At 42.0% G+C, this 25,292-nt stretch overlaps 1 protein-coding gene across 3 annotated transcripts in view; it reads right to left on the reverse strand.

Annotated features, from left to right (window-relative positions):
* Window positions 1-24,688, reverse strand: part of slc8a3 (solute carrier family 8 member 3) — a 188,886-nt gene extending 164,198 nt beyond the window's left edge. For all 3 annotated transcript variants that reach the window (XM_049595499.1, XM_049595497.1, XM_049595498.1), the window contains exons 1-2: window positions 24,553-24,688; window positions 8,519-10,386 (exon numbers count right to left, since the gene is read on the reverse strand). In XM_049595499.1, coding sequence (XP_049451456.1) covers window positions 8,519-10,299 — 1,781 coding nt within the window. In that variant the 5' untranslated portion in view covers window positions 10,300-10,386; window positions 24,553-24,688. The remainder of the gene's footprint in view (window positions 1-8,518; window positions 10,387-24,552) is intronic.
* Between the last annotated feature and the right edge of the window lie 604 nt (window positions 24,689-25,292).

Raw genomic sequence — 25,292 nt, forward strand, 5'->3', positions numbered from 1 at the left:
ACACAGTGACAGGGCTAACTGTTAGCAACACACGGCTTTTTAGTTGAGCCTTTTTGATTTCGGTGTGACTTGGGACCGTTAAACGCCATGGTGTTGGATGTTAGCTGCTGCTGCTGCTGTTTAGCTCATGCTCACCAGACAGAAGCTAAACCGACTGTTCACCAGCGAATCCTGCAGGGGGGATGCCGGAGGAGGTTCGGGATCAGGCCACTGGCACAAAGGATCGAATGCAGGTATCGTTTCACTGGAGATACTTTGACACTACTTAATACCAAGTTTTCTGTACCTCAAAGGTACTGAGTACATCGGCATCAGCCTCAGCTGCACTTTGTGTTTAGTAATACCACGATACCTGCTAAACATCAACATGTTAGCATGCTGGTGTTAGCATTTAGGTCAATGCACTACTACGCCTAAGTACAGTGCTTATATGTAACCTACATTTCTTCAAAATCAAAATCACACTTTGCCTGGTTTAAACATAGACGTCAAGATGTTTTTTTGACACTTGTAGTCACCAAATCAGTCCATCATGTCTTCAAGTTAACAACTGGATTTGTTCTGATGCCTTGTTTGCCAAAATTTCAGACCCAATTGGATCACATTACCAAAATTGTCTAAAAAAGGATCCACACGTGAGTCAGTGTGCCTTTTGTTTACAAGCCCCGGTTCCCTTCTAACCCGACGTGAGCTGTAATGAAGCAAATACAAAAATACTACAAAACAAACTTCACCACATTACCAAAGAAAACAAAGTGTGATTGCACCCTGAGGCACTGCAAAAATACAAAGACGCATTCCAATTATTGGGAGAGCAGAAAGTATGAGGCTGGTATGAATAAAACAACAGAAGTACAGCATTGAATATGATTAGCTGAGCTGGAGATGATCCTGGCGGTGTGAGGGGGCTGGCTGCAGGGTGGTAAGGTAAACCTCCTGGGTCTATTCCAGGATGTCTAGAAAAGTGCTGGCAGGGGGAAAAGCTGAGTGGTCAGCAGGATGAGGATCAGCGTGGACATGTGTTCTGTCAGTCATGACACCCAGAGGGGTGACAGCTACACATTCAGGGGATATTAAGGAAAAAGGTTGGGTGAGGGCACCGCGTGAGCTGGAGGAGGTGGGGTAGAGCAGGGGAAAGGGCAAATCCATGCTTTTTATCATGAGCATGATGCAAACCTCTGTACATAAAAATATAAGACAGGTTTACAAGCACAGGAGAGTCATGCTCATACAGACGTGACCACGGTGGCAATTACTTTAGCTGATTCTGGTCTGTCCGCTGCACACCACTCATTTGTTTATGAATCCATCAGCGCCTAGTTAAACATACCCGTCTCCAGGGATGGAGCTTCTCCACCGAGCAGCTGTCTTATCTTCTCTGGGTCAAAGGGAACAGAAGTCATCAACCTGAAGCCATTTAATATTCTCAGAAGTAAACTCGCTCAGTGGTTACGAATGTGGGGGTCGGTCAGGGACCCCTTAAGGCTCTCAAGATGAATCTGAGGGGTCGTGAATGGATTAAAGGTGCTTGGTTAAAAAGTGCTGTACAAGGCTGGAACCAGAGACTATTTCACTTCTCATCAATTTGCCAATTTTTCTCTCAATTAATGATTTTGTCCCAAAAAAATGACTCGAAATGTTTTTATTTTTGTCCAACCAAACGTTCAAAGATACTGCGTTGACTTAGAAAACCAGCAAATAGTCCTGTCACAACACTGGAATTTCTAACTTCAATACAATACCTTAGAAAATATAAATACTTACATACTACTCAGAAAAAACTGACAGTGATACCATGCAATTTAACATTTGAAAGATAAATATAACAAGGCCAATGACAGTGAATTAAAAGATGAAATGTAAGAAAGGGGTATGGACATATAAGTTTTACTTCTTCCTACTGCTATCTTTCTTTTGTTTGTTTTTTATTGTTTTCTTTATTTTTGGTTCAAAATAAAGTCATACATTCTCTCGTTCAAAAAAAAATCTAAATTAAAAAAATGCTCTTTTTTCTGTTTTATATTATTGTTATATTATTATATTAATTATCAGCAGCATATTTCACTATTTTTTGACATGTTGTTGTTGAAATGATTAATTGATCAGTCATAAAGAAAACACAACACATTAAGCAACAAACGATAAGTGATAGAAATTGACAGAACATAACCGATCTTTTGCTAAGCCCCGCCCCTTTGTGATGGTCCGACAAGCTGTCGCAGTAAGCATGGAGCCCACACTGCAACTAACTGCACTCCCTGAAGGAATATTATCATATTTTTGGAAAAATTAAACAGTGATTCCAGAGAGAAGCAGACAGAGGGGTCTACAGTCTGTGTTTGAAGGATATATCCAAGATGTCAAACTGACTCAGCAGCAACAACAGGTTAAAAAGACAAAGATAGTTAGAGGCTAAAGCCGAACTATAGGCTACAGATCACAGTGTAAAAGTGAACCACCACATCACTGCTGATCGCCACACAAGACAATGAATATAAAGGGAAACTTTGCTGATATTGAACCAGCTGTGTGGCATCACAGTGTGTGCAGATGAACACTGTTTGGTGCCAGATGGGCAGGGATCTCCAGATGAAGTCAAACAACGTTCATCTGCACACAATGTGATGACACACAGCTGGTTGAATATCAGCAAAGTTTCCCTGCTTCCCTTCACTGGTTCCTGTACAGCAGGGTCGGTCTTTGTTTCACTGTTATAATCATTAAAAAGCAAAAGCAGCATGTGTATACATTCAGTAGGCTATATCTTCAGTAGCTAGCTAGCTAACCCTACACTTTTCAGGGTTTGGTTTTGGTTTTGGAACAGGGAAGAAACGTATATCTTTTTTCAACCTCTCCAGGTAACGAGTATCATTAATACACGACGAGCCCCAGGCACAACATTTAGCTCCAAATCCACAAAACCTGCCTGAAAATGAAGGAAATCTGAAACCACTGCATTAGAGTCAATGGAGCACAGCTGAGTTGCTGGTGGACCCTGGACTGAGTCGGCCTGATGCTACGTTATGATTGGCCGATCTGGCGAAAGGTCAATTGTAAACTGCAGCTCTTCTCCAGTGTCCACACTGAGGCTATAACCTGTAATCATGGGTCACAAATAAAGTATCACAAACCAAAAGGGTCTATACAGCCTCAAACATGTGTCCCTGTCAGCATTACCTCACCTGTCAGGAAGCACTCTTTAACTTGAGGCTCACTTTATAGTTTTGAACATGAACAGTTTAAGCAGCTGGTGTTGCCTCAATGAGGTTCACACCCGTGAGCTCAGAGCAGAGGCAGTGCCACCAAGAAACTATTAAACTTCATCCTTCGTGCTGAGAACTATTGTGTGGCTGAGAATTGGAGTGATGTATTCCAGAGCTCCAGATTAGGACTGTAATAAATTTCCACTCTGGTTGATAACAATGGGCCCAAAGTGTGTCAAAAGAGATTGAGAGTCAATGCCTCGTAAAACAGGAGGAGAGAGAAAAGAGGAGCATGAGAGCTGGAGCATTATGTGGTCTAATTGTCCTAAAGGACATCAAAAAAGCCCTTGCCCTTTAGACAGGGAGCACACTCTGCCCTCATTTAGTCGACACAATTAACACTGAATTAGCAGCAAGAAGGGAAAGTGTTTTACCCGTGTGCCAAGGAGGGAATCCTCCTGTTATTTCAACATTTATGCAAAAAATGGAAATAAACACAACATTTCCATTGTCAATTTCAGATGGAATATGAATGTGAAGGCAATGGAGGCAAATAAATTCTGAATTTTTTCATGTCGCAAGTGTGAAAACGACCCTGAGGAGAGCTTTCAAGGCAGCAGAAGAAACATCATTGTAATTATGCCTTTTAGTGAATATTCTACACATTCAGCCCCTTTGTTTTGTGTATGGAAATGTTCTCATGAATCTTCTAGTATGCTTCTGGATGAAGCTGTCACTTCCACTGCTGCTCTTTGTCTTCTTTATGGATGCACACAGAATCTAATTCATCACTATCCGAGTGTAATTATGGAAATTTCTGGAGATTTGTTGGGAGTTCTGTACCAGCGGTCTGCCATTTCTACAAAAGATCCAGAAGTCTCTGAAGAGGCGGGGAGGAGAGATTTTCATATTAATACTCGAGCGTGTTCATGCATATGAACAGTTTTCATTGTTTTAACTGCTTAACTGAATAATGTCCTGTATGTTTAGTGAATCATTAGAACATTTATCATTAGTCTATAGCGAGTGCATTAATCAGCACTGGCTGCGTGAGTTTAGTTTAATATCTACAATATGTCTCGTGCTGTCCCTCTGCAGTTAAAGTCGCATCTTGTTAGTTTGTACCCGCCGCGTCAGTGTGCACATACGTCAACAAGACCATTTCCCCGACATTTACTCCACAGGCGCCGATTCTGACACTTATTACTTAGTTATCATATTAGTTTTTCTATGGAAGTGCTCAGCCTCTTCTTTTCAGCGTCAGTGACAATGTCAGAGGTTACATTTACAGCTGATTTAAAAGCAACAATATGCTTTTAGTTCTCGCTAAAAGGATTAAAGGTCGTGCATGACGACCTCTGGCCCGGCCCTTCACCTCAGCCTTTCAACCTAACGAGACATCTACAGGCAGTGTTTTGATTAAATAATAAATCTTTATGTCCTAAATGCATGACGCCATGTTTCTAGAATAAGAGAGGGATGATGCTCAGCCTGCGTCTACCTCACACTGCTGCTGGTTTGAGATGGATTAAAGGAGCAGTTCGACATTTTGGGAGATACATTCATTTGTTTTATTAGTGTGAGTTTGTTGAGAAGAATTATCTCACTCTCATGTTTGTCATTTTTACACTTCTGCCTTTGATTAAACCAAGGGCTCCCAACTGGTCCAACCACAGGGTCCAGATTTGTCCTTAGTCATGAGTTCAAGGTCAGTGCACTTGTGTAAAGTTACATGATGTCAGTAACAGATGTACTTATTTTAAGCCAAACAAACTGTGATTTTTTTTCTCAACTGAACCACATACTTTTGTTAGCTTGACCTCAAGGAAAAGATACAAGAAGTAAAGGCCATGACGACAGTGACAGCGTTCAAGGAGCCAGACTTTGGTGTCAGTTCTACTGGAGTCAATGGTGTGGGCATATCTTTGTTGTTTCAACTTTGACTGAGAAATCCTTCCAGCAGATTAAAAACATTACATGATGCTTACAGATGTTTTTTTTTTTTTTAATCTAAATATACTCGTTTGTTTTCCTTGTTACTTGTTACATGGCTCTGTCAGCTGCATCTCAACTTCTGCTGGACGGAGCACCTGAAGCAGCAAGCGAACACGCCATCTGCCAGCAGACTTCACGACAAGCCGATTGGCTGTAGAAACAGGTGACGTGCTTACGTTCTAAAACCAGCCGCTGGCGATTTGACCAGCTGAGTTGCCGGCTTGAGTCGAGCTCAGACAGCCAGTTCACACTGCTGCAAAAAATCCCACTGCCTAGTGCGTCATATATCGCTGCTAAAGGGTCCCTCGGGGCATTGGTATCGGTTGGATTGAGAGCTGTGTTAGATGATTTAAGTTACCAAGTACAGCTTTACTTTGTGAGCTTTAGAGATGCTGGTAGGGGGATTTTGTTTACGTCCTACTAGGCCAGACTAGATTTTACTGTATGCTTTCAGTCGCCATGCTAACCTATGCTAACCAGCAGCTAGCTTCAGCTTTGTATTTACCGTATAGACAGGAGCGTGGTGTCATGTCTTCTCATCTAACCTTCAGCAAGAATGTGAATGAGAATATTTTTAAAAATGCTGAACTTATCTTTTAAAGCTGGTGTTATCATTACAGTGTCAATATTTTCCAGTTTATGAAATGTATGATGAGGGGATCAACATGACTGACTAAGAGGGGTGACTAGATCTCTTTAACATGCGTCACATTAGTTTTCTATTGAACGTTCTGAGGCACTTTTTAAATTATTATTTGGCTATAAAGACTGACTCTTCTCCCTGATCATTTTAGTCCTTCCTGTTATATTGAGATGTTCTGTAGCAATAATTATTCGACCATAAAGTTTGATTGTTCTCCCAGATCACCACCTGCATCCATCAGCTCACAGCATGTCAAGTTGTGCACCCTCACAACGGAGCGGTGCAGCGCTGTAAGAACATCTAACTCGCAGCACGATGCGCAACACAATGAACAGATCGATAGACCAGCATTCCCTCACAATGCCAACAACATCACCGCAGTCTCATAATAATAGTCTTTCTCCACATCTCTCCCCTCTACTCCCCCGGCAGCCTTCAGGCCTGGCCCATAAAGCATCTCTCACATAAATCAAGTAAAACCCTGAGAGCTCAGCGGGCCCCAAGAGCATGCTGATCACCCCGACACTCATTCCTCCGCCGCCGGTCTCCTGGGCTGCCTCAGCCCTGAGGAACCCACACCCTGGAGCACAGACCCTGCCAGGGCAGCCACAGCACACTGAGAGGTTCCTGATTGGTGGGGGGGGAGGGGATGTCACAGAGGAATGTCACTCTGATTCAGTGCCTGCAGACCAACATGTAAGATCCAAGCGGATGCAAGCTGTGAAATAAACAAATCAATATTTCTCTACATCCATGCACAGCTGTAGCATGAGACAATGCACGGCCCTGGTGCTGTTTGTACTACAGGACAGTATGTTGCTGCTACACTGCCAAATATGCCCACTCTGTTGTATGTGTTTTGTAGTGCAGTTTTGTACACAGATGGCACAGCTGACGAGGCTACATAACATACTCAATTTACATAAAACATCCCTATTACTCATAGATGCTTACAAGCAAACTGCAAGCTTTTATAGCATGACTGCCCCCAGAGGGAATCAAACCTCCAGGCTTTTCACTCATGACACAGTCTGCCTGCTCACCTAAACCGTGCACTGATTAGTACACGGGCCTGAGCCTGGCCTTTGACCTCTGTTATTGTGATTTCCTCTTCCTCCCTTTGTTATATTGTTCCTATTTTTCCATATTGCTTTCTTTCGACTGAAGCAGACATGACACAGAACAATAAAAAAGAGCAAGGATCCAGAGTTCGGCAAAACAAAAGCAGCAGGGATTAGAGAAGCAAGGAGGGGGGGTTACTTAAGGACTTCCTGTTTCCACGGTTGTGTGACGAATCCCGAAGTTGAATCCCCATTGCATGCGACACACACAGAATTGCTACCAAAGCGCTCTGATGAGAGCAAAATCTCCTGACAAGAAAACAAGGGGGGGATGTAGAGAGCACGCTTAGATGAGAGAGCGCGCTGTCTAACCAGAAAAAAAGCGTTCAGAATTCACAGAGTGACGGGTGCAAACAGGACATGGACATAGGTTACCAAAGTATGTTCGAAATTAAATGATGTCAAGAGGCAAAGAAGACAACATCTTTGTATCAAACGCCGAATGAGACACACATCTGGCAGACTGCTGATTAGCTTTGAAGCTAGCTATCATATCTTATATTCTGTAGCTATTGTCTCCTGACAGGTTTATCACCATCAAAACTGAGAGTCAAAAACAAAACACACAAATCAATGAGGACGCAAAAACAAGCAGACAAAGAGGATCTTATTAGAGCTTCTTTACGACTCCTAAATACAATTCACTTTCAATAACCTTGGCTGATTAAAAATCAACCAATAGCCGATAATAAATCACCAAACACTCATTAAAGGGATAGTAAAGATTTTTTAAGTAGGGTTGTCTGGGTTATCCAGGAGCAGTATATCATATACAGTAGATGTCTTTCAGTACGCCTCCAGCTTGGAGAAGGCAGCTGGAGTCCGATATGGAGGCTAAGCAATGTAGTTCCGAAAAAAAAATCACTATCAGTTTAAGTGTACGCTATATTTGAAATATTTTGAATGCATTACCTTGATGCGGACAGAAATTTCTAATGGGGAAATTAAGCCGTTATATAGTCCTCTTCAAAGCCAAACTCCATTAAGAAAAACTGTGATTTAATATCTATCAACACAGGAGCTGCTGGTCTACCACTGCCTCGAACTGTTACATTGTTTGTGTGAATGTGCAACTCTAGTGTTTAAAAGGGTTAGTTTGGGTTCACCAAAGACACACAATAACACAAACTAAGTAACAGATCAAAGCAGCAGTAGACCAGCAGCTCCTGTGTTCAGAAATCTAAAATTACTGTTTTTATCAATGGAGTCTGGTGGCTTTGAGAACAGCATAGATGGGGGACTGAAGTTGTTACCGGCTTCCCTGTTGGAATGGGGTGTCTGACGTAAAGGTAAAGTGGTGATAATACTCCCAATATAGCATACAATTAAACTATTATTTGGTTGCAGACCCCCATCCACAGCAGTACATTGCTCAGCTTCAGTGTCAGACTCCAGCCTGCTTCTCCAAACTGGGAACGTCGATTGACATCTACTGTAGGTAATACACGGACTATGGATAAGTACCCCATACAACTCCACATCAAAAAATGCAAACTATCCCTTTAATAAAAAGCAACTGCCCCACAACCATAAGAAAGAAAGAGTTGCTGTCTTACCAGGTCTCGTCATTTTTGAACTCCAGCTCTCCGTAGGTGTCTTCAAAGTCCTCCCCTCCACCTTTGGCGAGTCCCTCCATAGTGCGATAAGGCACAATGACCGTCCCCCTTGCTCCAGAAGTCCTGAGTACTTTCACTTCCATAATACCCATGCTCTCACTGACGTGCACTGAGCTGCTCTCAAAGGTGAAGATGCCTGAATGATCGTCATCCAAAATGGTCACAGTGGCCACAGTGGGGAAGCCCAGCATGGCCTTTGGGTACGGGAGACTGTTGGGGGACAGCACCTCGTCCTCCGTCTCCAGGACACGCAGATTGCTGAGCCGCACAAAAAAGTGCTCGTCCTCTTCAAAGATGTCGTCATCTATGATGCCAATGTTTATTTCCTTGATCATCTCTCCTGGTTTGAACACCACTGTTCCCTCTGAAAACTCGTAGTCGGCCCCAGCGTTAGCGGAGCCATCCTCCGTCTTATAATCCACGTAGATCGTCTTGTTGATGTCGCCACCTTTTCTGGTAATGGTCAGAATGACGGCGCCACAGTTCTCCAGGCACTGGTAGACGGCAGGCTCAAAAGCAATTCGTGACACATACTCTTCTGGCTCCTCCACATGCACCTCCTGCACGCTTGCACTCTTCTTCGCCTGCTCTGCAACGTGTTTCTTCAGGATATTTCCCGCGCCTGTCATCATGCGTGTAGCTTGGATGCGGTAGAAGGCACGGCTCTTTTGCTGGTGCGAGAGAGCGTAGTAGTTGGCCATCTCGACCAGCTGATCCAGCTCTTTCTCTGGGTGCTTCTGCTTCAGGTCTTTCAAGATGCGGATCATGTCACGCCGGGACTCATCTACCTCTTTGCTCTCGATCAAACCAATAAGATTGCTTGCCGCACCTCCATCCATGAAGTGAGAGTTGACCATCTTCCCGTCCATTTCAATCCCTTTGGAGCGTTCAGCCTCCGTCTCGATGATGACACCTCTGTGTTTGTCAGTGCGATACTTCTTGTGCATGAACTTGTAGAAGAGCAGTCGTCTGTCTGCTACCCACGCAAGGAGTACGCATATGGGGAAGAAGGCCAGTGTGAGTAGACCCTCCCAGACCTGGACTACGTTAGGAGAAAACACAGCCAGGATCATGTAGAGCCAGATGTAAGCAAAGATGCTCCAGCCTGCAGTGACAAAGAACACTCTGAGGTGTTTGACCTTGCGTACCTCTCCTTGGGGAATGACAGACACACAGAGACCAATGATGACAAACATATTGAAGGCAGCACTGCCGACAATTGTGGCGGGCCCAAGTTCACCGGATCTGAACCCATGTCCACAAACCTCAATTACAGAAAGCAGAATCTCAGGGGCAGACGAGCCCAAGGCCATGAGGGTGAGGTTCGAGACCGTTTCATTCCACACCCGAATCGTGGTGGTTGTTGTTTCCCCATTAGGTCTTTTGATGACAAGTTCCCTCTCCTGGGAGGTGATGACCTCAATGGCCGCCATGAAGCGGTCGGCAATGATGGAGACTCCGAGAAACATGTAGATCATGGCCACAAAATACACAATGACCCGTGCGATCTTGTCTCCCATGGAGGGATCCTCGGGATACCAGATGGGGAGGATGATCCCTGGATGACATTTGGAGTTTCCCTCGCAGGTCGCATTGCTGGGGGTTACCAGAGGACTCGGAGTGGTCCGGGCCTCTGTACAAAGGAAGGCTACAGCCACAGAGACCAGCCCCAACCAGAGGCAGGCTGATGACCCTGGCTTTACAGGCCTTGAACCCTCCATGCACCCTCCTTCGTCTCAAGGGTCCTTACCACGCTGACAGTCCCCCTGGGATCCAGCACTGGGCTGTGCTTTTTCTCCACCTACCACCTAAACACAAGGGACACACAACAACAGAGATTACGTGGATGTTACATTATACCTTTATTACAAGCAAGTATGATAGAAATAACAGTGGTAGAGCAACTTCATCATGTTGCTTTGCATTATTTTACTAGATAGCTGAATGCATCTCTTACTTAAGTATGCTCATGTATTCTAATAACGTAAAGGTATACCATGCAGTAACTGTCAGTTACTGTTTGTAAACACAATCGCAAGTGAAAGTAAAAGCCAAACCCTGGATTGACTCTTGCTCGCTATATTTGCATTTTTTTTGGCACAATTTTTATAGCTCCGATGCCTGCTGCTTACGGTCCAACACCTGGTCGCTACCTTTTTATAAAGTTCCGACCTCACCTGTGCACCTTGCCCAGGAACAAGTCTCATGACCTCAGCATCAGATATCGATGCACTGAAGCACCTTTTAGCAGCAGTATTGGACTCACTTGGCGGGGGCATTTTTTTTTGACAATCTGAACAACTGCCACAGTATGAATAATGAGAAAGTCTGCATAGGGCGGCGAGGAGTGGAGGTGGATGGGTCAAACAAACTCCAGACTAGGCTTGGGCACAGGGGTCGCGTTAACCGGATATTCTCGGTCATTGACCAGTTTTTTACAACAATGACCGTAAAATCTGAAGGCCGTCGGTCATTTTGACTGGTTGCAATTACCACCCCTGCCCACTTGGCAGCGGAGTGCACAGTACTGCAGAGAAAAAGTCATTCATCTGCTTCATGTAGCATTGTTGACATAACACCCTGGACACACTGGACGCAGAACCGAAGCACTGCCCTCAGCAGCGGAGGCAGTTTTCAGTCAGCGCCCATAATAACCTATCTGACTGTCCACACAGGACGCTGAGCAGAGCGGAGCGCCCGCAGAGGCAGCGCTTTAGTTCGGTGTCTGGTCTATTTTTCACGGGAGCCGCGAGCGCTTCTGTCAAGCTGGATCGAGCAGATCATACCAAACAGGAAGTCGGACACAGAAAAGACGAGAGAATCCGGCCAGTTTTCAAAATAAAATAACAGCTCGCACTGAGGAGCATGAGGAGAAAATACCGTGTTTATAATTTAAAATAACACAACAGTGCATTACCGAACACATTTTTCAATACCATAATCACTTCATTACAATTTTAATTTTGTGTCACCGAGCCTACAGGCATAACTACATAACGCCCTGGACGCACCCGACGCGTTAGTGCCGTCTGGTGTGTCCAGGGCGAAGCCTAATGGCACGGGTGTGTGGATGTCTGTTCATCTTTTCGTTCATGTCCTTATTAATGCACACTTTATAACTTGCTTGTTGGATTTATTAAAAGCGAATGAATGAAAACTAAATGTCTCGGAATATCTTTATTATCATTTAAAAACAAAAATTAAAATGACCGGTAAAAATAGATTATGACCGGATTTTTATGACCCTGTCGGTCAACATGACCGGCGACAAAAAAGTCTAACACAATGTCTGCTTGGGCAGTATCTTTTTTTTTTTTAATACCCTCTGAAATATTACCAGGCTATACGGTACATGATGGTATTTGTGTTTGGCACAACCCATGCTAGTATATGTAGCATGATATTAGGGATGAGTACATTATTATCTGTATCTATTTAACCAACTAAATTATTTGTAGTTATATCTGTACTCAGATGGGCGGTATTTGGAATGAAAGAGGGTGGAGTTTAAATTGGATGTTGGTGGGTTCTGATCAGAAGTTTTTATTTTAAGCTTAATACTGATATGGGTCGTTCAGAAGTTGCTATATTTATCCTCCTGAGACCGTGTCCTAATGAGGACATCACATTTTGGGTTTATACTTTATACTGTACTTCATTCTATTTAACTCAGACCTATTGTCCTCGTCCGTGAAGACTGTTTTGTGCCATCTAGTGGTAGTAAGAGCACAATACACTAATCCATGTAAAAACAAGATGGCAGCCATCTCTGCCAAGTCAGTCTGCAGCTGATCCCGACACAAAAATGGACAAGGTCCATAGCTTGATCACATTTAATGGCTTAAACTTGATTATTTATGATTAATAATGTCTGCAGACTGACTTCCATTGATATGGCAACGAATTTGACCAATTTTAGCAACAGTAACACGGTAAGACACTGTTAATTAGGAAGGACTCGTTTGAAGACATTGGGACTTTATTGTTGTCTTGTTTGAGGACACTGGGACTTAATTATCATTGACTGTTTTGAACAAAAGTTCGGGTCTCAGGATTATTAGGATTATTTTTTTATTTATTTATTTTTTTTTTTAAAGATTTTTTTTCTGGCTTTTTGCCTTTAATGTACAGGGTAGAGTGAAATGGGGAGAGAGAGAGAGAGAGCGAGGGGTGACATGCAGCAAATGGTTGCAAGCCGGAGTCGAGCTTGCAACCGCTGCGGCGCCATTGCCATTGCGCATGGGGCACCGGCACTATGTACATTTCATGTGAAAACGGAAATTTATTTTTAAAAAGAGACAATGCATGTAATGAGTGTAAATTGTCATAGCATCCCTGAGCGTCCAAAACGGACACTGGAGGGGTACCTAAAGTGTCCGACTTTGATGTGTAGGGCTGAAGTTGTGAGTGAGAGCGTGTTGCCAGTAACGCCCCGACCACAGCTAAATAAGAGAAAAATATAGGCAGAGGGCAGAGTGTCTGCAAATAAGTACATCACCACACACTGCTAGTGGGTCATAAATGATGATTGAAAGATTTACTTTCATATGAATCCGTATTTGTTTTTAGGAAAATCCTGTATAATGTACCTTTAATGCATTACTTATTAACCTTACAGTGCATTCATTTTAGTCAATAATACACACAAAATAGGTCAGTAATAAGTAAATACATCACAGAATTGATCCAACTTTAGGGTACCTCCACATTGCTTTAAATCCCAAGTTTGAGTTGTAGTATTAATTTGACAGGATGTGTGTTTGTATCTTATTTCACATGGAGAAACACACACTGTGGCTGAAGCAAGAAAATAATTTAAATTACCCCACACTATCCTTCTGTGCGACTTCAATGACAATCAATGAGTTCCTGCCTCCTTCTTTAAAAAAAGCATGAGACCTTTATGTTATCTATGAGACGCAGCCTGGAAAGTACTTCCATACATCATGCTTGGAAATTCATGAGATTTTCAGATCTGTAAACCTCTGTGTGAACAACGCAGATAACATTAGTTTAATAAAATCATAGCCTGCGGGCTGATTCCTAATCATAAAGTTTATTTCCAGTTCAGATGTGGATACGTGCGCCCAATAATGTGGATTTGAGCGTGATTGTCTGAGATCTCAGGGGTAATACAGAGCTCTGAACCAAACAGCTCGCTCAGCAGGCGTGCAATGTTGCCAAACTAAGCACTGTCCAAAATGTCGCATTGGCAAAAAAACAGCAGAGGGGAGGCAGGAGACCGTCAAGAGGCAAACTGAAACAAAGGGTACAGATGTCCCGTCCAAATTCATTATATACTGAGCTCTAAATGCACACTTACCACTTCCGCAAGAGAGAGCAGCATTACAATAACAATGCAGACATTGTCCGAATTCATAAAAGCTCGGGCTAAGCATCTTACGCACCTCTTCAGCTCTTATGAGATAGGACTTGACAATTCTTTTGATGCTAACAGCTGAGGCCAGAGGCAATGGGAGCATGAAGAACAGTTAACCACCCCAAACTTAGAAGACGTGAGCTGCTTTAAGAGATAACACAGGGGATTTATTATAAAGGCTCTCTTCTCTGTGGTACCTGTGATTATTTGGTGGTTCAGGAGGATGGGTGGGGCCCCTCCGCAGCCTCCACCACACCTTCAGGGCCCCTGAGACACTCAGACAGTTTAGACAGAATTAGAATTATCTCTTCAGAGAGACGCCGACTGTGTAAGTTAATAATTCTGTCCTGAATTCACTGGAGGATTCAAATGTTTTATTGCTGTCACACTTGTTTCTCTTTGCTTTTGTTGAGCTAAATATAGTTTGAGTTTTTCTACATTTTGTACCTAAAAGTGCATTCTTGTGTTCTGATTCCTGGTTAAAGGGTTGATTACCTCTGGGGCTGCCCGCACTTAAAATGTGTACAGTATGCATTCGTGGCACTTTAAGGCACTTTGGATAAAAGCATCCATTAAACGGCATATGTTATGCTGTGTAACGCAGATTTCTTATTTGATTTAACTCTTGTGCCGCACACTGGATCTGAAGACTTTTTAAAATAACTCCAACTACTTGAAACTCCCAGATGATATTTTTGGAAATGATATCCATCATTCAGATGGACCACTGGCCAGTTTGGACAGCTGACAAATTTTTCAATGGAGGTGTGGATAGTCAAACAAGAGTTGGCATATTTGAAGCACTCACACCAATTTTAAAGCCTAATATTGTCCCTGAAACCTGAACAGTGTCAACACACACTTAATGTCTGCAAAAGAGGTTTCTATCAAAGTCTTGTGTGCAAATTCAGGCTTTAAAAAACCCATTAATACATTCTGGAATAAATTATTCCCAGTATTTCTAATTTAATGGTTCATAGACACAAATAATTGCATCACTATCAGTATTATTATGATGTCTTTTAAGGGATCATAACCTCAATAAGATTCACAAAGATGAGTCTTTCCAAAAGTGCTTTTTTTAGAGGTGATAAAACTTAAAAATGCAGGATATCTCAGCTTGAAATGAAACTCCTCAGATGTTAAAAGAACATGTTGATTGCAGAGGGGATGACAGCAAACGGCAGCAGAAGCAAGAGACAGGGAACTTAAATTTAACTGAATCAGCAGAGCCATTTATATGGACAGGAGCCAGCGATGCAATCCCTGTGAGAACCGACCGTGCTGAGCACAAACAAAAACAACAGGGAAATAATTGAGTGACAAAGATGTAACTTAATGAGAGGAAAGTTGAATCTGAAAAACTATGGATTATGAAACTGTTAAGAGTTTTGTATCAATCTGCACGGCTCAACTTTTAGGACCGAGGGAAATGAGTGCAAAGCTCAAATAACACTGTAATGTGAAATATGTTTTTGAAGGTACCACAAGGCTAAAGGAGGATCTCCTTCCTGTTTTAGGCTCAGTAGCAATGCTGACCTGCTAGCCAGAAACAGATGAAGCATCCAGAATTTAAAGGCTAAATAGCTCATCAGTATGTTACAACCTGGGGATGGGAATGACTAAATGACTGATCATTTAACTTAAAGGTGGTATGCAAGAGGGAGAGTTTCCTAAATCCAAAGAGTCAAGTCAAAATCAACTCACATTTTATATTTAAAATTACATAATCATTTGTAACCAGGATTAATCTCACTGTTAATACCCCAGTAATCTAAAAATTGAACACACTGTACTAGCAAACAGTTGTCTATACTTATACGTCCAGAACAAAGCGATAATAGCCTTCGTGTTTCTGTTCACCTGATGAATGTAAAACCAATAATAATTCTTGTTTAAGCTTTGTTTTGGTCTCCACTGATTCCTGAAGGAAACAGCTTGCTCCACTATGTTCACTGATTAACATGCCAACTAGCTAGCTAAATTCTAGCATCGAGTGTTTGGTGCTTGAAATATACAGTTGGTTTTTTTTTTGCTCTGAGCAACCCATTCGCCGACAGTACGATTTATGTTTCCAAAATGCTGTAGTTACGGCACAAAAACCACTAACTAACCTATAACATACAATGCTAACATTTTCTTCTGGCAACTAGGCCACTATCCACACCAGCTAGCAAGCTAACTAGCTAGCCAACTTTGTTCATCTTGTGTTTGGTGCTGGGGGTGTACAGTCATTTTTTGCTATGAGCAACCCATCACCAGAAAAAATGTTGGAATTGTACGTTTCTGCAAACCACAGACATGTTACATTTGTACATTATTATGTCGTCAATATATTAAACTTCATGTATTTATGTTTCAAAAATGTTGTGGTTAACAAGTGGTTTAGGCACAAAAAACACGTACAAACCTGAAACATACAATACCAACATTTTCTTCTGGCAACTAGGCCACTGCCTGTGTTCACCAGCTAGCAAGCTAACTAGCTAGCCAACTTTGTTCGTCTAGTGTTTGGTGCTGGGGTGTACAGTCTTTTTTTTTTTTTGCTATGAGCAACCCAATCACCAGAAAAAATGTTGGAATTGTATGTTTCTGTTAACCACGGACATGTTACATTTGTACTTTATGTCGTCAATATATTAAAACTTCATGTTTTTATGTTTCAAAAATGTTGTGGTTAACAAGTGGTTTAGGCACAAAAAAACATGTACAAACCTGAAATATACAATACCAACATTTTCTTCTGGCAACTAGGCCTCTGCTTATGTTCACAAGCTAGCAAGCTAACTAGCTAGCTAACTTTGTCTAGTGTTTGGAGCTGGGAATGTACGGCTATGAACATTTTCTGGCACAAAAACCACTTACTAACCTTTCTTCTGGCAAGTCGGCCACTGTCCACTGTGTTCACCAACAAGCAAGGTAACTAGCTAGCTAGCTAACCTTGTCCATCTAGTGTATGCTGCTGGTATGATAGCCTACTGTCCTTTGGACACCATGAGAGCTGTGGGAGTCAACCAAATCAGTAAATACAAAAAATAAACAAAACAAAATATATAAATATAAAAATATCATATTGTTCACTGTAATACTAGTAATACCAGTATGACTTTAATATAATAAGAAAGATTAATATCATGAATCATATCCCAACTTTTTGACTAGTTGTAATCCTGTTGCCCATGGCAACAACAAGCATGGCTGAAAGCAAAATTGCTACCAGTTCCACACTGAATATTTGAAGGCAAACTGTTACGTTTAAACTGACATATAAACCAGTAACACTTATTTTGTTGTAATTGTACATTCTTGAAAATAATTATAAATTATATTATTATTTTGCAGTATTTTGTCATATCATCAAGAATATCATTATGGCATAAATAGTACCCGTAAATACCATGATATTATTTTAGGGCTAACACAGACCATGCAAAACTTAAACAACTTGAACATTTAGGCAGTAACATGCAAAATACTTATAACAGCAGCTTTACATGAGTGTAGTTTATTGTCTTTTTAACCCTGTTTAACTGTATCTTTAATGCAGACAGTAGGCGGCTCTCATGTCTCCATGTGTGAATGTGTGTTATCAGAGTATGGAAGGACAGTGGTGAAAAAGAGTAAAATGTGCTCAGTCAGCCTACCCTGAACAAACAGAGGTACAACAAAATGGCAAACAAGCCAAATACCCGTAAATCCAAGAGCAAACTACCAGAGTGACACAGAGAATTTTAAAGATGTAAAGGCCATACAGTAACACTGGACACAGGGAGTCAATTGCCTCCTAACTACTTCTGCCTTGTCCCATTAGACATATAAATTTCACAAGCTGAATAAAGTCATGCTCAGAAAGATTATTTTGTGATTGTAAACTATATTTGTGCTCATTTCCAGCTCTCCCAGAAGACATATTAGATATTTGCGCTATTCTTAAATAGCAATTTTATTTTATTTTAGTTTTTGTGCATGTAAACATTGATTCGTCACCCTTGAATTTCTCCTCTGTAAGGCCCTTATATTGCTACTAGTACCACTGCTACTTGTATAACTACCACCATTACTACTACTTCTACTACCACTACCATTACTACTACTTCTACCGCCATTACAACTACTTCTACTTCTACCACCATTACAACTACTCCACCATTAGCCTACTACTACATCTACTACCACTACCATTACTACTACTTCTACTACTCCACCATTACTACTACTTCTACTACCACTACTACTACTACTACTACTTCTCCACCATTACTACTACTTCTACTACCACTACCATTACTACTACTTCTACCACTAATCCACCACTACCTACTCACCACCACCACTACCTACTACCACTACTACTACCACTCCACCATTACTACTACTCTACCACCACCACCATTACTACTACTCTACCACTCCACCATTACTACTCACACTCACCACCACCATTACTCACTACTCTACACTCCACCATACTACTCTACCACCACCACCATCACTACTACTTCTACCACTCACCATTACTACTACCACTCTACCACCATTACTACTACTCACTCCACCAATCCAACCATACTACCACTCTACTACTACTACCATTACTACTACTTCTACCACCATTACAACTACTCCACCATTAGCCTACTACTACTTCTACTACTCCACCATTACTACTACTTCTACTACCACTACTACTACTACTACTTCTACTACTCCACCATTACTACTAGTACTCTACCATTACTACTTCTACTACCACTACCATTACTACTACTTCTACTATGCCACCATTACTACTACTTCTACTACCACTACCATTACTACTACTACTTCTACTACCACTACTACTATTTCTACTACTCCACCATTACAACTACTTCTAATACTCCACCATTACTACTACTTCTACTACCACTACTATTTCTACTACTCCACCATTACTACTACTACTTCTACTACCACTACCATTTCTACTACTTCTACTACTCCACCATTACTACTTCTACTACCACTACCATTACTACTACTTCTACTACTCCACCATTACTACTACTTCTACTACCACTACTATTTCTACTACTCCACCATTACTATTACTTCTACTACCACTACTACTATTTCTACTACTCCACCATTACTACTTCTACTACCACTACCATTACTACTACTTCTACTTCTCCACCATTACTACTACTTCTACTACCACTACCATTACTACTACTTCTACTACTCCACCATTACTACTTCTACTACCACTACCATTACTACTACTTCTACTACTCCACCATTACTACTACTTCTACTACCACTACTACTACTACTACTACTACTACTTCTACTACTCCACCATTACTACTACTTCTACTACCACTACCATTACTACTACTTCTACTACTCCACCATTACTACTACTTCTACTACCAGTACCATTACTACTACTTCTACTACTCCACGATTACTACTTCTACTCCACCATTACAACTACTTCTACTATTACCACCATTACTATTACCACTACTAGTCCACCATCTCTATGACTACTACTTCTAACACCATTACGACTACTCCACCATCACTACTTTTACTACTACCACCATGACTACTGCTTCTACTATTCCACCATTACAACTACTTCTACTTCCACCACCATTACCACTACTTCTACTACTCCACCATTACTACTTCTTCTACTACACCAATATTACTACTTCTTCCACTACTCCATCATTACTACTACCTCTACTACAGTACTGTACCTGTACTGCCACCATTACAAACTTTCCCTGACCTTAACCAAAGCTAACCACATGCAGGACTCAAGATTTGGTCTGTATCTGGATACATTATCTGGATAATGACATCAGATCCACATGCCTTTGCATTTACACCTGTTATAAATAACGTGGTCCATATCTGGATACCGTAATTACATAATGACATTAGATCTGGGTGCCTTTGCATTTACACCTGGTATTAATAAGCGCCCTCTTTACAGCTACTGCTACTACATGTAGCTTTTGCCAGGCAGGAAGAGGTAGAGTCTGGAGACACATTTTAACTTACTGGAAGAATTTTTATCTTAAGAATAAAGTCATGCTGTACAAACTGTATGGCCTAGAGATGGGGTATGCATTCAGCATACATTTACACCTTGCATTTACTGAGTGTTTCTTCCTTACCCAGACATGATATCCAGATACAGAGCTCATGTTAATACCAGGCTGCAATCCACTGCAATTTGATAGTCGATAATTCTGAGCTGGCAATCCCAACTTCCGATCTAAATGCATCCTGGCGCATCTGCTCAGGAAAACATGGATGCCTGCAGCAAACTGATGTGTCTATGTCAAGTCTCTGAGCTTCTAAGCATCCACAGAAGATCCATATCAATTACCATAGCACCATTAGTGGAGACATATAGCATATAAAATAAGTCTTGCTGGCGTATAAAATAAGTTAAGCAACTGTCTTGCTCATCTTGGCTCATTTAAACATCATACAACAGCTCAAAATGGTGCAAACGGGTGCCGGGCATGATAGTTTGAACCACAGCCAATTGCATTAAGTTCTTGTGTGCATTAATTTTGTGTGGATGGAGATGGAGATAGATGTTTGGAAGACTTCTGTCAAGCATGAATTAATTGGAAATGGCAGCTACAACATTGTTACAGCAAGTTTCACGACACAAAGACAAAGTATAACTTGATGTATAGGTCATTCTGTTTGGTTGTCGCTTTGATTTCAGGTGTGTTTATGCCAGTGAGCCAGATGGATTTTGCCCAAGTTCCTGACGTCCCAAGTTCAATGGACTGCAACATTATTCCCTAGAAGCTCTGAAAATGCTGGAACCTACAATTGACCTTTCACTAAGGCCCGCCCCCCAAGCTGTCAGAGTAAGCATGGAGCCCACACTGTAACTAACTGCACTCCCTGAAGAAATGTTATCATATTTTTGGAAAACTGAACCAGTGATTCCAGAGAGAAGCAGACAGAGGGGTCTACAGTCTGTGTTTGAAGGATATATCCAGGATGTCAAACTGACTCAGCAGCAACAACAGGTTAAAAAGACAAAGATAGTTAGAAGCTAAAGCCCAACTATAGGCTACAGATGACAGTGTAAAAGTGAACCACCACATCACTGCTGATCGCCACACAAGACAATGAATATAAAGGGAAACTTTGCTGATATTGAACCAGCTGTGTGGCATCACAGTGTGTGCAGATGAACACTGTTTAGCTTTGCACCCATGCTGCTGCCAGCACCCAAAGCTTATAATGATTATAACAGTGAAACAAAGACCGACCCTGCTGTACAGGAACCAGTGTCGGTCTTTGTTTCACTGTTATAATCATTACAAAGCAAAAGCAGCATGTGTATACATTCAGTAGGCTATATCTTCAGTAGCTAGCTAGCTAACCCTACACTTTTCAGGGTTTGATTTTGATTTTGGAACAGGAAAGAAACGTATGTCTTTTTCCAACCTCTCCAGGTAACGAGTATCATTAATACACGACGTGCCCCAGGCACAACATTTAGCTCCAAATCCACAAAACCAGCCTGAAAATGAAGGAAATCTGAGTCAATGGAGCACAGCTGAGTTATCGGACTCTGGTCTGAGCCAGACCGACGCTATGTTATGATTGGCCAGTCTGCGTCTGTGGGCAGGACATCGCGAAGGGTTAATTCCCATAATGCGTCTCCATGTTGTGGTGCATTGAACCCTCCCTGACTGGTAAATGCCCACTACACATTCCCAGTTCCAGAACCTTTGAAGACATAATACAACTGTTACAACAAGGCTAAATAGTGCTTGCTGTGATGAGTAAACTGAACTTCATGACTGCCCCTTTAAAAAAACTTGATGTTAAAAAAATGTTGCCATTAGAGCGAGTAGGAATGGACTGATTGATTGACTGACTGAGAAGCCATTTAAAAGACACATCACAGAGTCTATAGGCAGTAATGTACACCTTATTTTACATTTAAGCTCTGTGACGGACGGTTCAGGTGTGTGACCTCACAAGGATTTAGTATTTTAAATATTGATTTCCCATCATGACACAAAGTGTACTGGGCGCCGTCAGCGTCACAGAATGAACAATTCCATTTCTCTATGTGTACCAACATTAGAGCCGTGACCCCCAAATTAGGAGCTACACAAAACAATTTGCATACTAATTACTGTTTTAAGGATTGCATTTTGCATTGTGAATGTAGACGAGGACTGTCGCCGCAGTTTAATCAAGACTGTTCAGCTGCCACCGAAAAGTATTAAAAATCAACTGAAAGTTGTTCATGAGAGCTGCACGGCAACTTAAAGAGCCATACTGCAACTGACATCATCTAAATTAAGGGTGAAGTTCAGCTTTGACATATTCCAATTAAGTCCAACGCTGACCTCTTCAACCACAAAGAGTTGAGGGTGAGCCCACTTAAACTCCATTTACACAACTTTTAACCACTTTTTTAAAGAAAATATGAGGAAGTGGATATTTAATAAATCAAATATCACAGAATCTTTAATTTAATGCCGCAATATTTTTTATGTTATTAACATACAGTATGTGACGACTATCGAGGATGTAAAGCAGGACTGCTGATATTATAAAGTTTAGACAAAGTCAATATTTCAGCCATGGAAAAATACCAAAATATATTTTCACATTGATGCTACAATTTACAATTTACAATTTACTAATAAACTGCATCTCACAGCTAATAAAGTTAAATAATTCACTTCAGTTAAAGTAGTAATACCACAGTGTAGAAATACTCCATTATAAGTAAAATTACCAAGTATTGTCACAAATACTGGCGTCTGACGCCGCAAGTCACTGCCCAAGCACTGGATTTCGTCGGCTTCGGAGTGAGACCAGGCTCAGTGGTTAGAACTTGACATGGCGTCCCAGAACGTTAACAATGAACGCACCCAGGGTATCTTGCACATCGTATCTGGACATGGAAAGTCCATGACCAAACATTGAAATGTGACGAGATTGGAGAGAGAGAATGTGTTTAGATATCGGTATCTGTCATCAGCCAAAGAAGTTGTTATACATCAGCATATCGGATATCGGCAAAAAATCAAATATGGTGCATCCCTGATTTGACATCTTATCTTATACACAGCATTCATAAATGTGCCATATTTGCATTCTTCTTCTTGTGAGTTTGCAAATTTATATATGTTATATCACTTTTGCCATTATATATATTGGCATTTGGACATTGGGAAAAAATCCAATATTATGCATCTCTAACTATTACCAAGATTAATTTCATTTTTAATTGTATAAAATGTGTCCAAATCATCTGAATAACTGAGTAAATAAAATGTATGAAAATAATGTATCGCAGACTTTAATGACTTTTGGTATGAGGAACGAACCTACATGATCGATTAATCACTTAAGTTTTTTTGTTTTGTTTTTTAGCAGAAAAATGTCCAAAAACTGCTCTGGTTACAGTTTGTTTACATCAGATATTAAACTACAAATCTTTGTGTTCTGGACTGATGCTCAGACCAGACAAGCAATTTGAACAAATCGTGATTTTTTTGGTGTGTATTTGATATTTTGCTGGAACTTCTTGGATCAAATGATTAACCGATGCATCGATATAATAACACAGACAGCTGCAGCCCTGCTCAGTCTAACTCCAGATGACTTCCATCTCTCAGATAGTGGATTTAAACGAGTATAATCAACCTCAGTGTTTGATTTCGTGCATCGTGATCACCACCCTGTTCTCCTGCCTGACTGATGCAGACAGCATTATGGCTGAGACAGTTGCTGAGAGCAGAGAGCGGCTGCTCTGCTCTCAGATCTCTTTCCCCTCTCCCTATTTTGGGAAGAGGGGTCTTGTTTAAGGAGGCTATTTGAGATGCGCGTAAACATGGACTCAGCAGACACACGGAGAGCCTCAGCTGTTGCTGATTAATCATCATAAGGGCCCGTTTTCCTTCACTATGCCGGTGTCAGTGCTACCTGAAGGGGGGAATCCCTGCTGGAGCACCCATAGGCCCGCACCATAACTTACAGGGAGCATGCAGGCCTGTACTTGGGGAGATGCAGAGGATACACGAGCCCCTAACACCCATCACTGACCTCAGGGAACACTTGTCTCCAAACTCCAAACAGGCCGTGCAGGAGAAGCCAAACGCACAGAAAGATTCACATATTAAAGAAAAAACTGGGAATCCAGGTGTTCATCCAATCAGCAGCAGGAAGGGCTCGCCAGGATGTAACAACCGGTATCCGATATTTGCGTTGACAGACGCCAATTATTTTAATGGCACACCCATTAGACAGTATCACGAATCCATTTCAGCCAGTTGCAATGGATCATATCTGCACGGTGATGGGGAGCAATGGGAGCAGATAGGCAGGTTAAAAACCTGGGCAGGATGAAGCGCTCCGGAGTGACGGACCACATCACATCACTTAATGTGGCTCAATTTGCAGCCACACGGATCCTGAAATAATCTGGGCACTATAATGTGGCACATACTGAACTATGTGATCCATGCACGCCGGGTTGCATCACTAATAACACACTGATCATTTAATATCTGAGTTTGCATCATGCGTTATTCATTACCTGGATTTGTATTCCGGGGAGTTTATGTAGAAACTGCGAAATAGCTCCTGTCCGCCCCCTTTATTATTATTATTATTATTATTACTATTATTATTATTATTATAGTGCCGCTCCGATCACCTCCTCAACAGTCCCTGTGTTATCTCGCTGGACTCAAACGTGCTCCACGGACCAAAATCCCCCGGTGAAGCCACTGTGTCGTCCTCGTGCACGCAGAGCCAGGTCCCCAGCCTGCTCGGTATTGGCGTTTGGATCAAACCGGCCAGAGGTGATCGCCTTTCGTCCTCTCCTGCCTTGGCGCCCTCCTCCCCAGATCCTCCCTGTCTGACGGATTGACCGGGTCGCAGAGCTGTCAATGACAAGGGAGGAGGAGGAGGAGGGTGGAGGTGGAGGTGGTGGTGGTGGAAGGGGGGGTCTGTATTTTAAGATTGGAGATGGATCTTCTGAGCCCTGTCCGCACGGCTCTCCCTCCTCCTGCAAGCCGTGAATCAGCGCTCTCCTCCTCCCCCTCTCTCCGCTGCGTTAGCGCAGGAAATCTGTGATGTCGCTCCTGTAGGTAGGCTCTGCCGCCGAGCTGCTCTCTCCCGGCTCCTCTCCTCTACACGAACGGCACACCGCAATTAATATTAAACACCGTCTTACATTAGAAACGCGCTCAGCTGTGCATTTAAGTTCCCGAGGCTGTCAGCTGGACTTTGCGCACCATCGGAATGAGCACGGTGCGTCTCCTCCGCGCTGAC

Source organism: Epinephelus fuscoguttatus, linkage group LG14 (genome assembly GCF_011397635.1).
Source record: "Epinephelus fuscoguttatus linkage group LG14, E.fuscoguttatus.final_Chr_v1".
NCBI lineage: Eukaryota > Metazoa > Chordata > Actinopteri > Perciformes > Serranidae > Epinephelus > Epinephelus fuscoguttatus.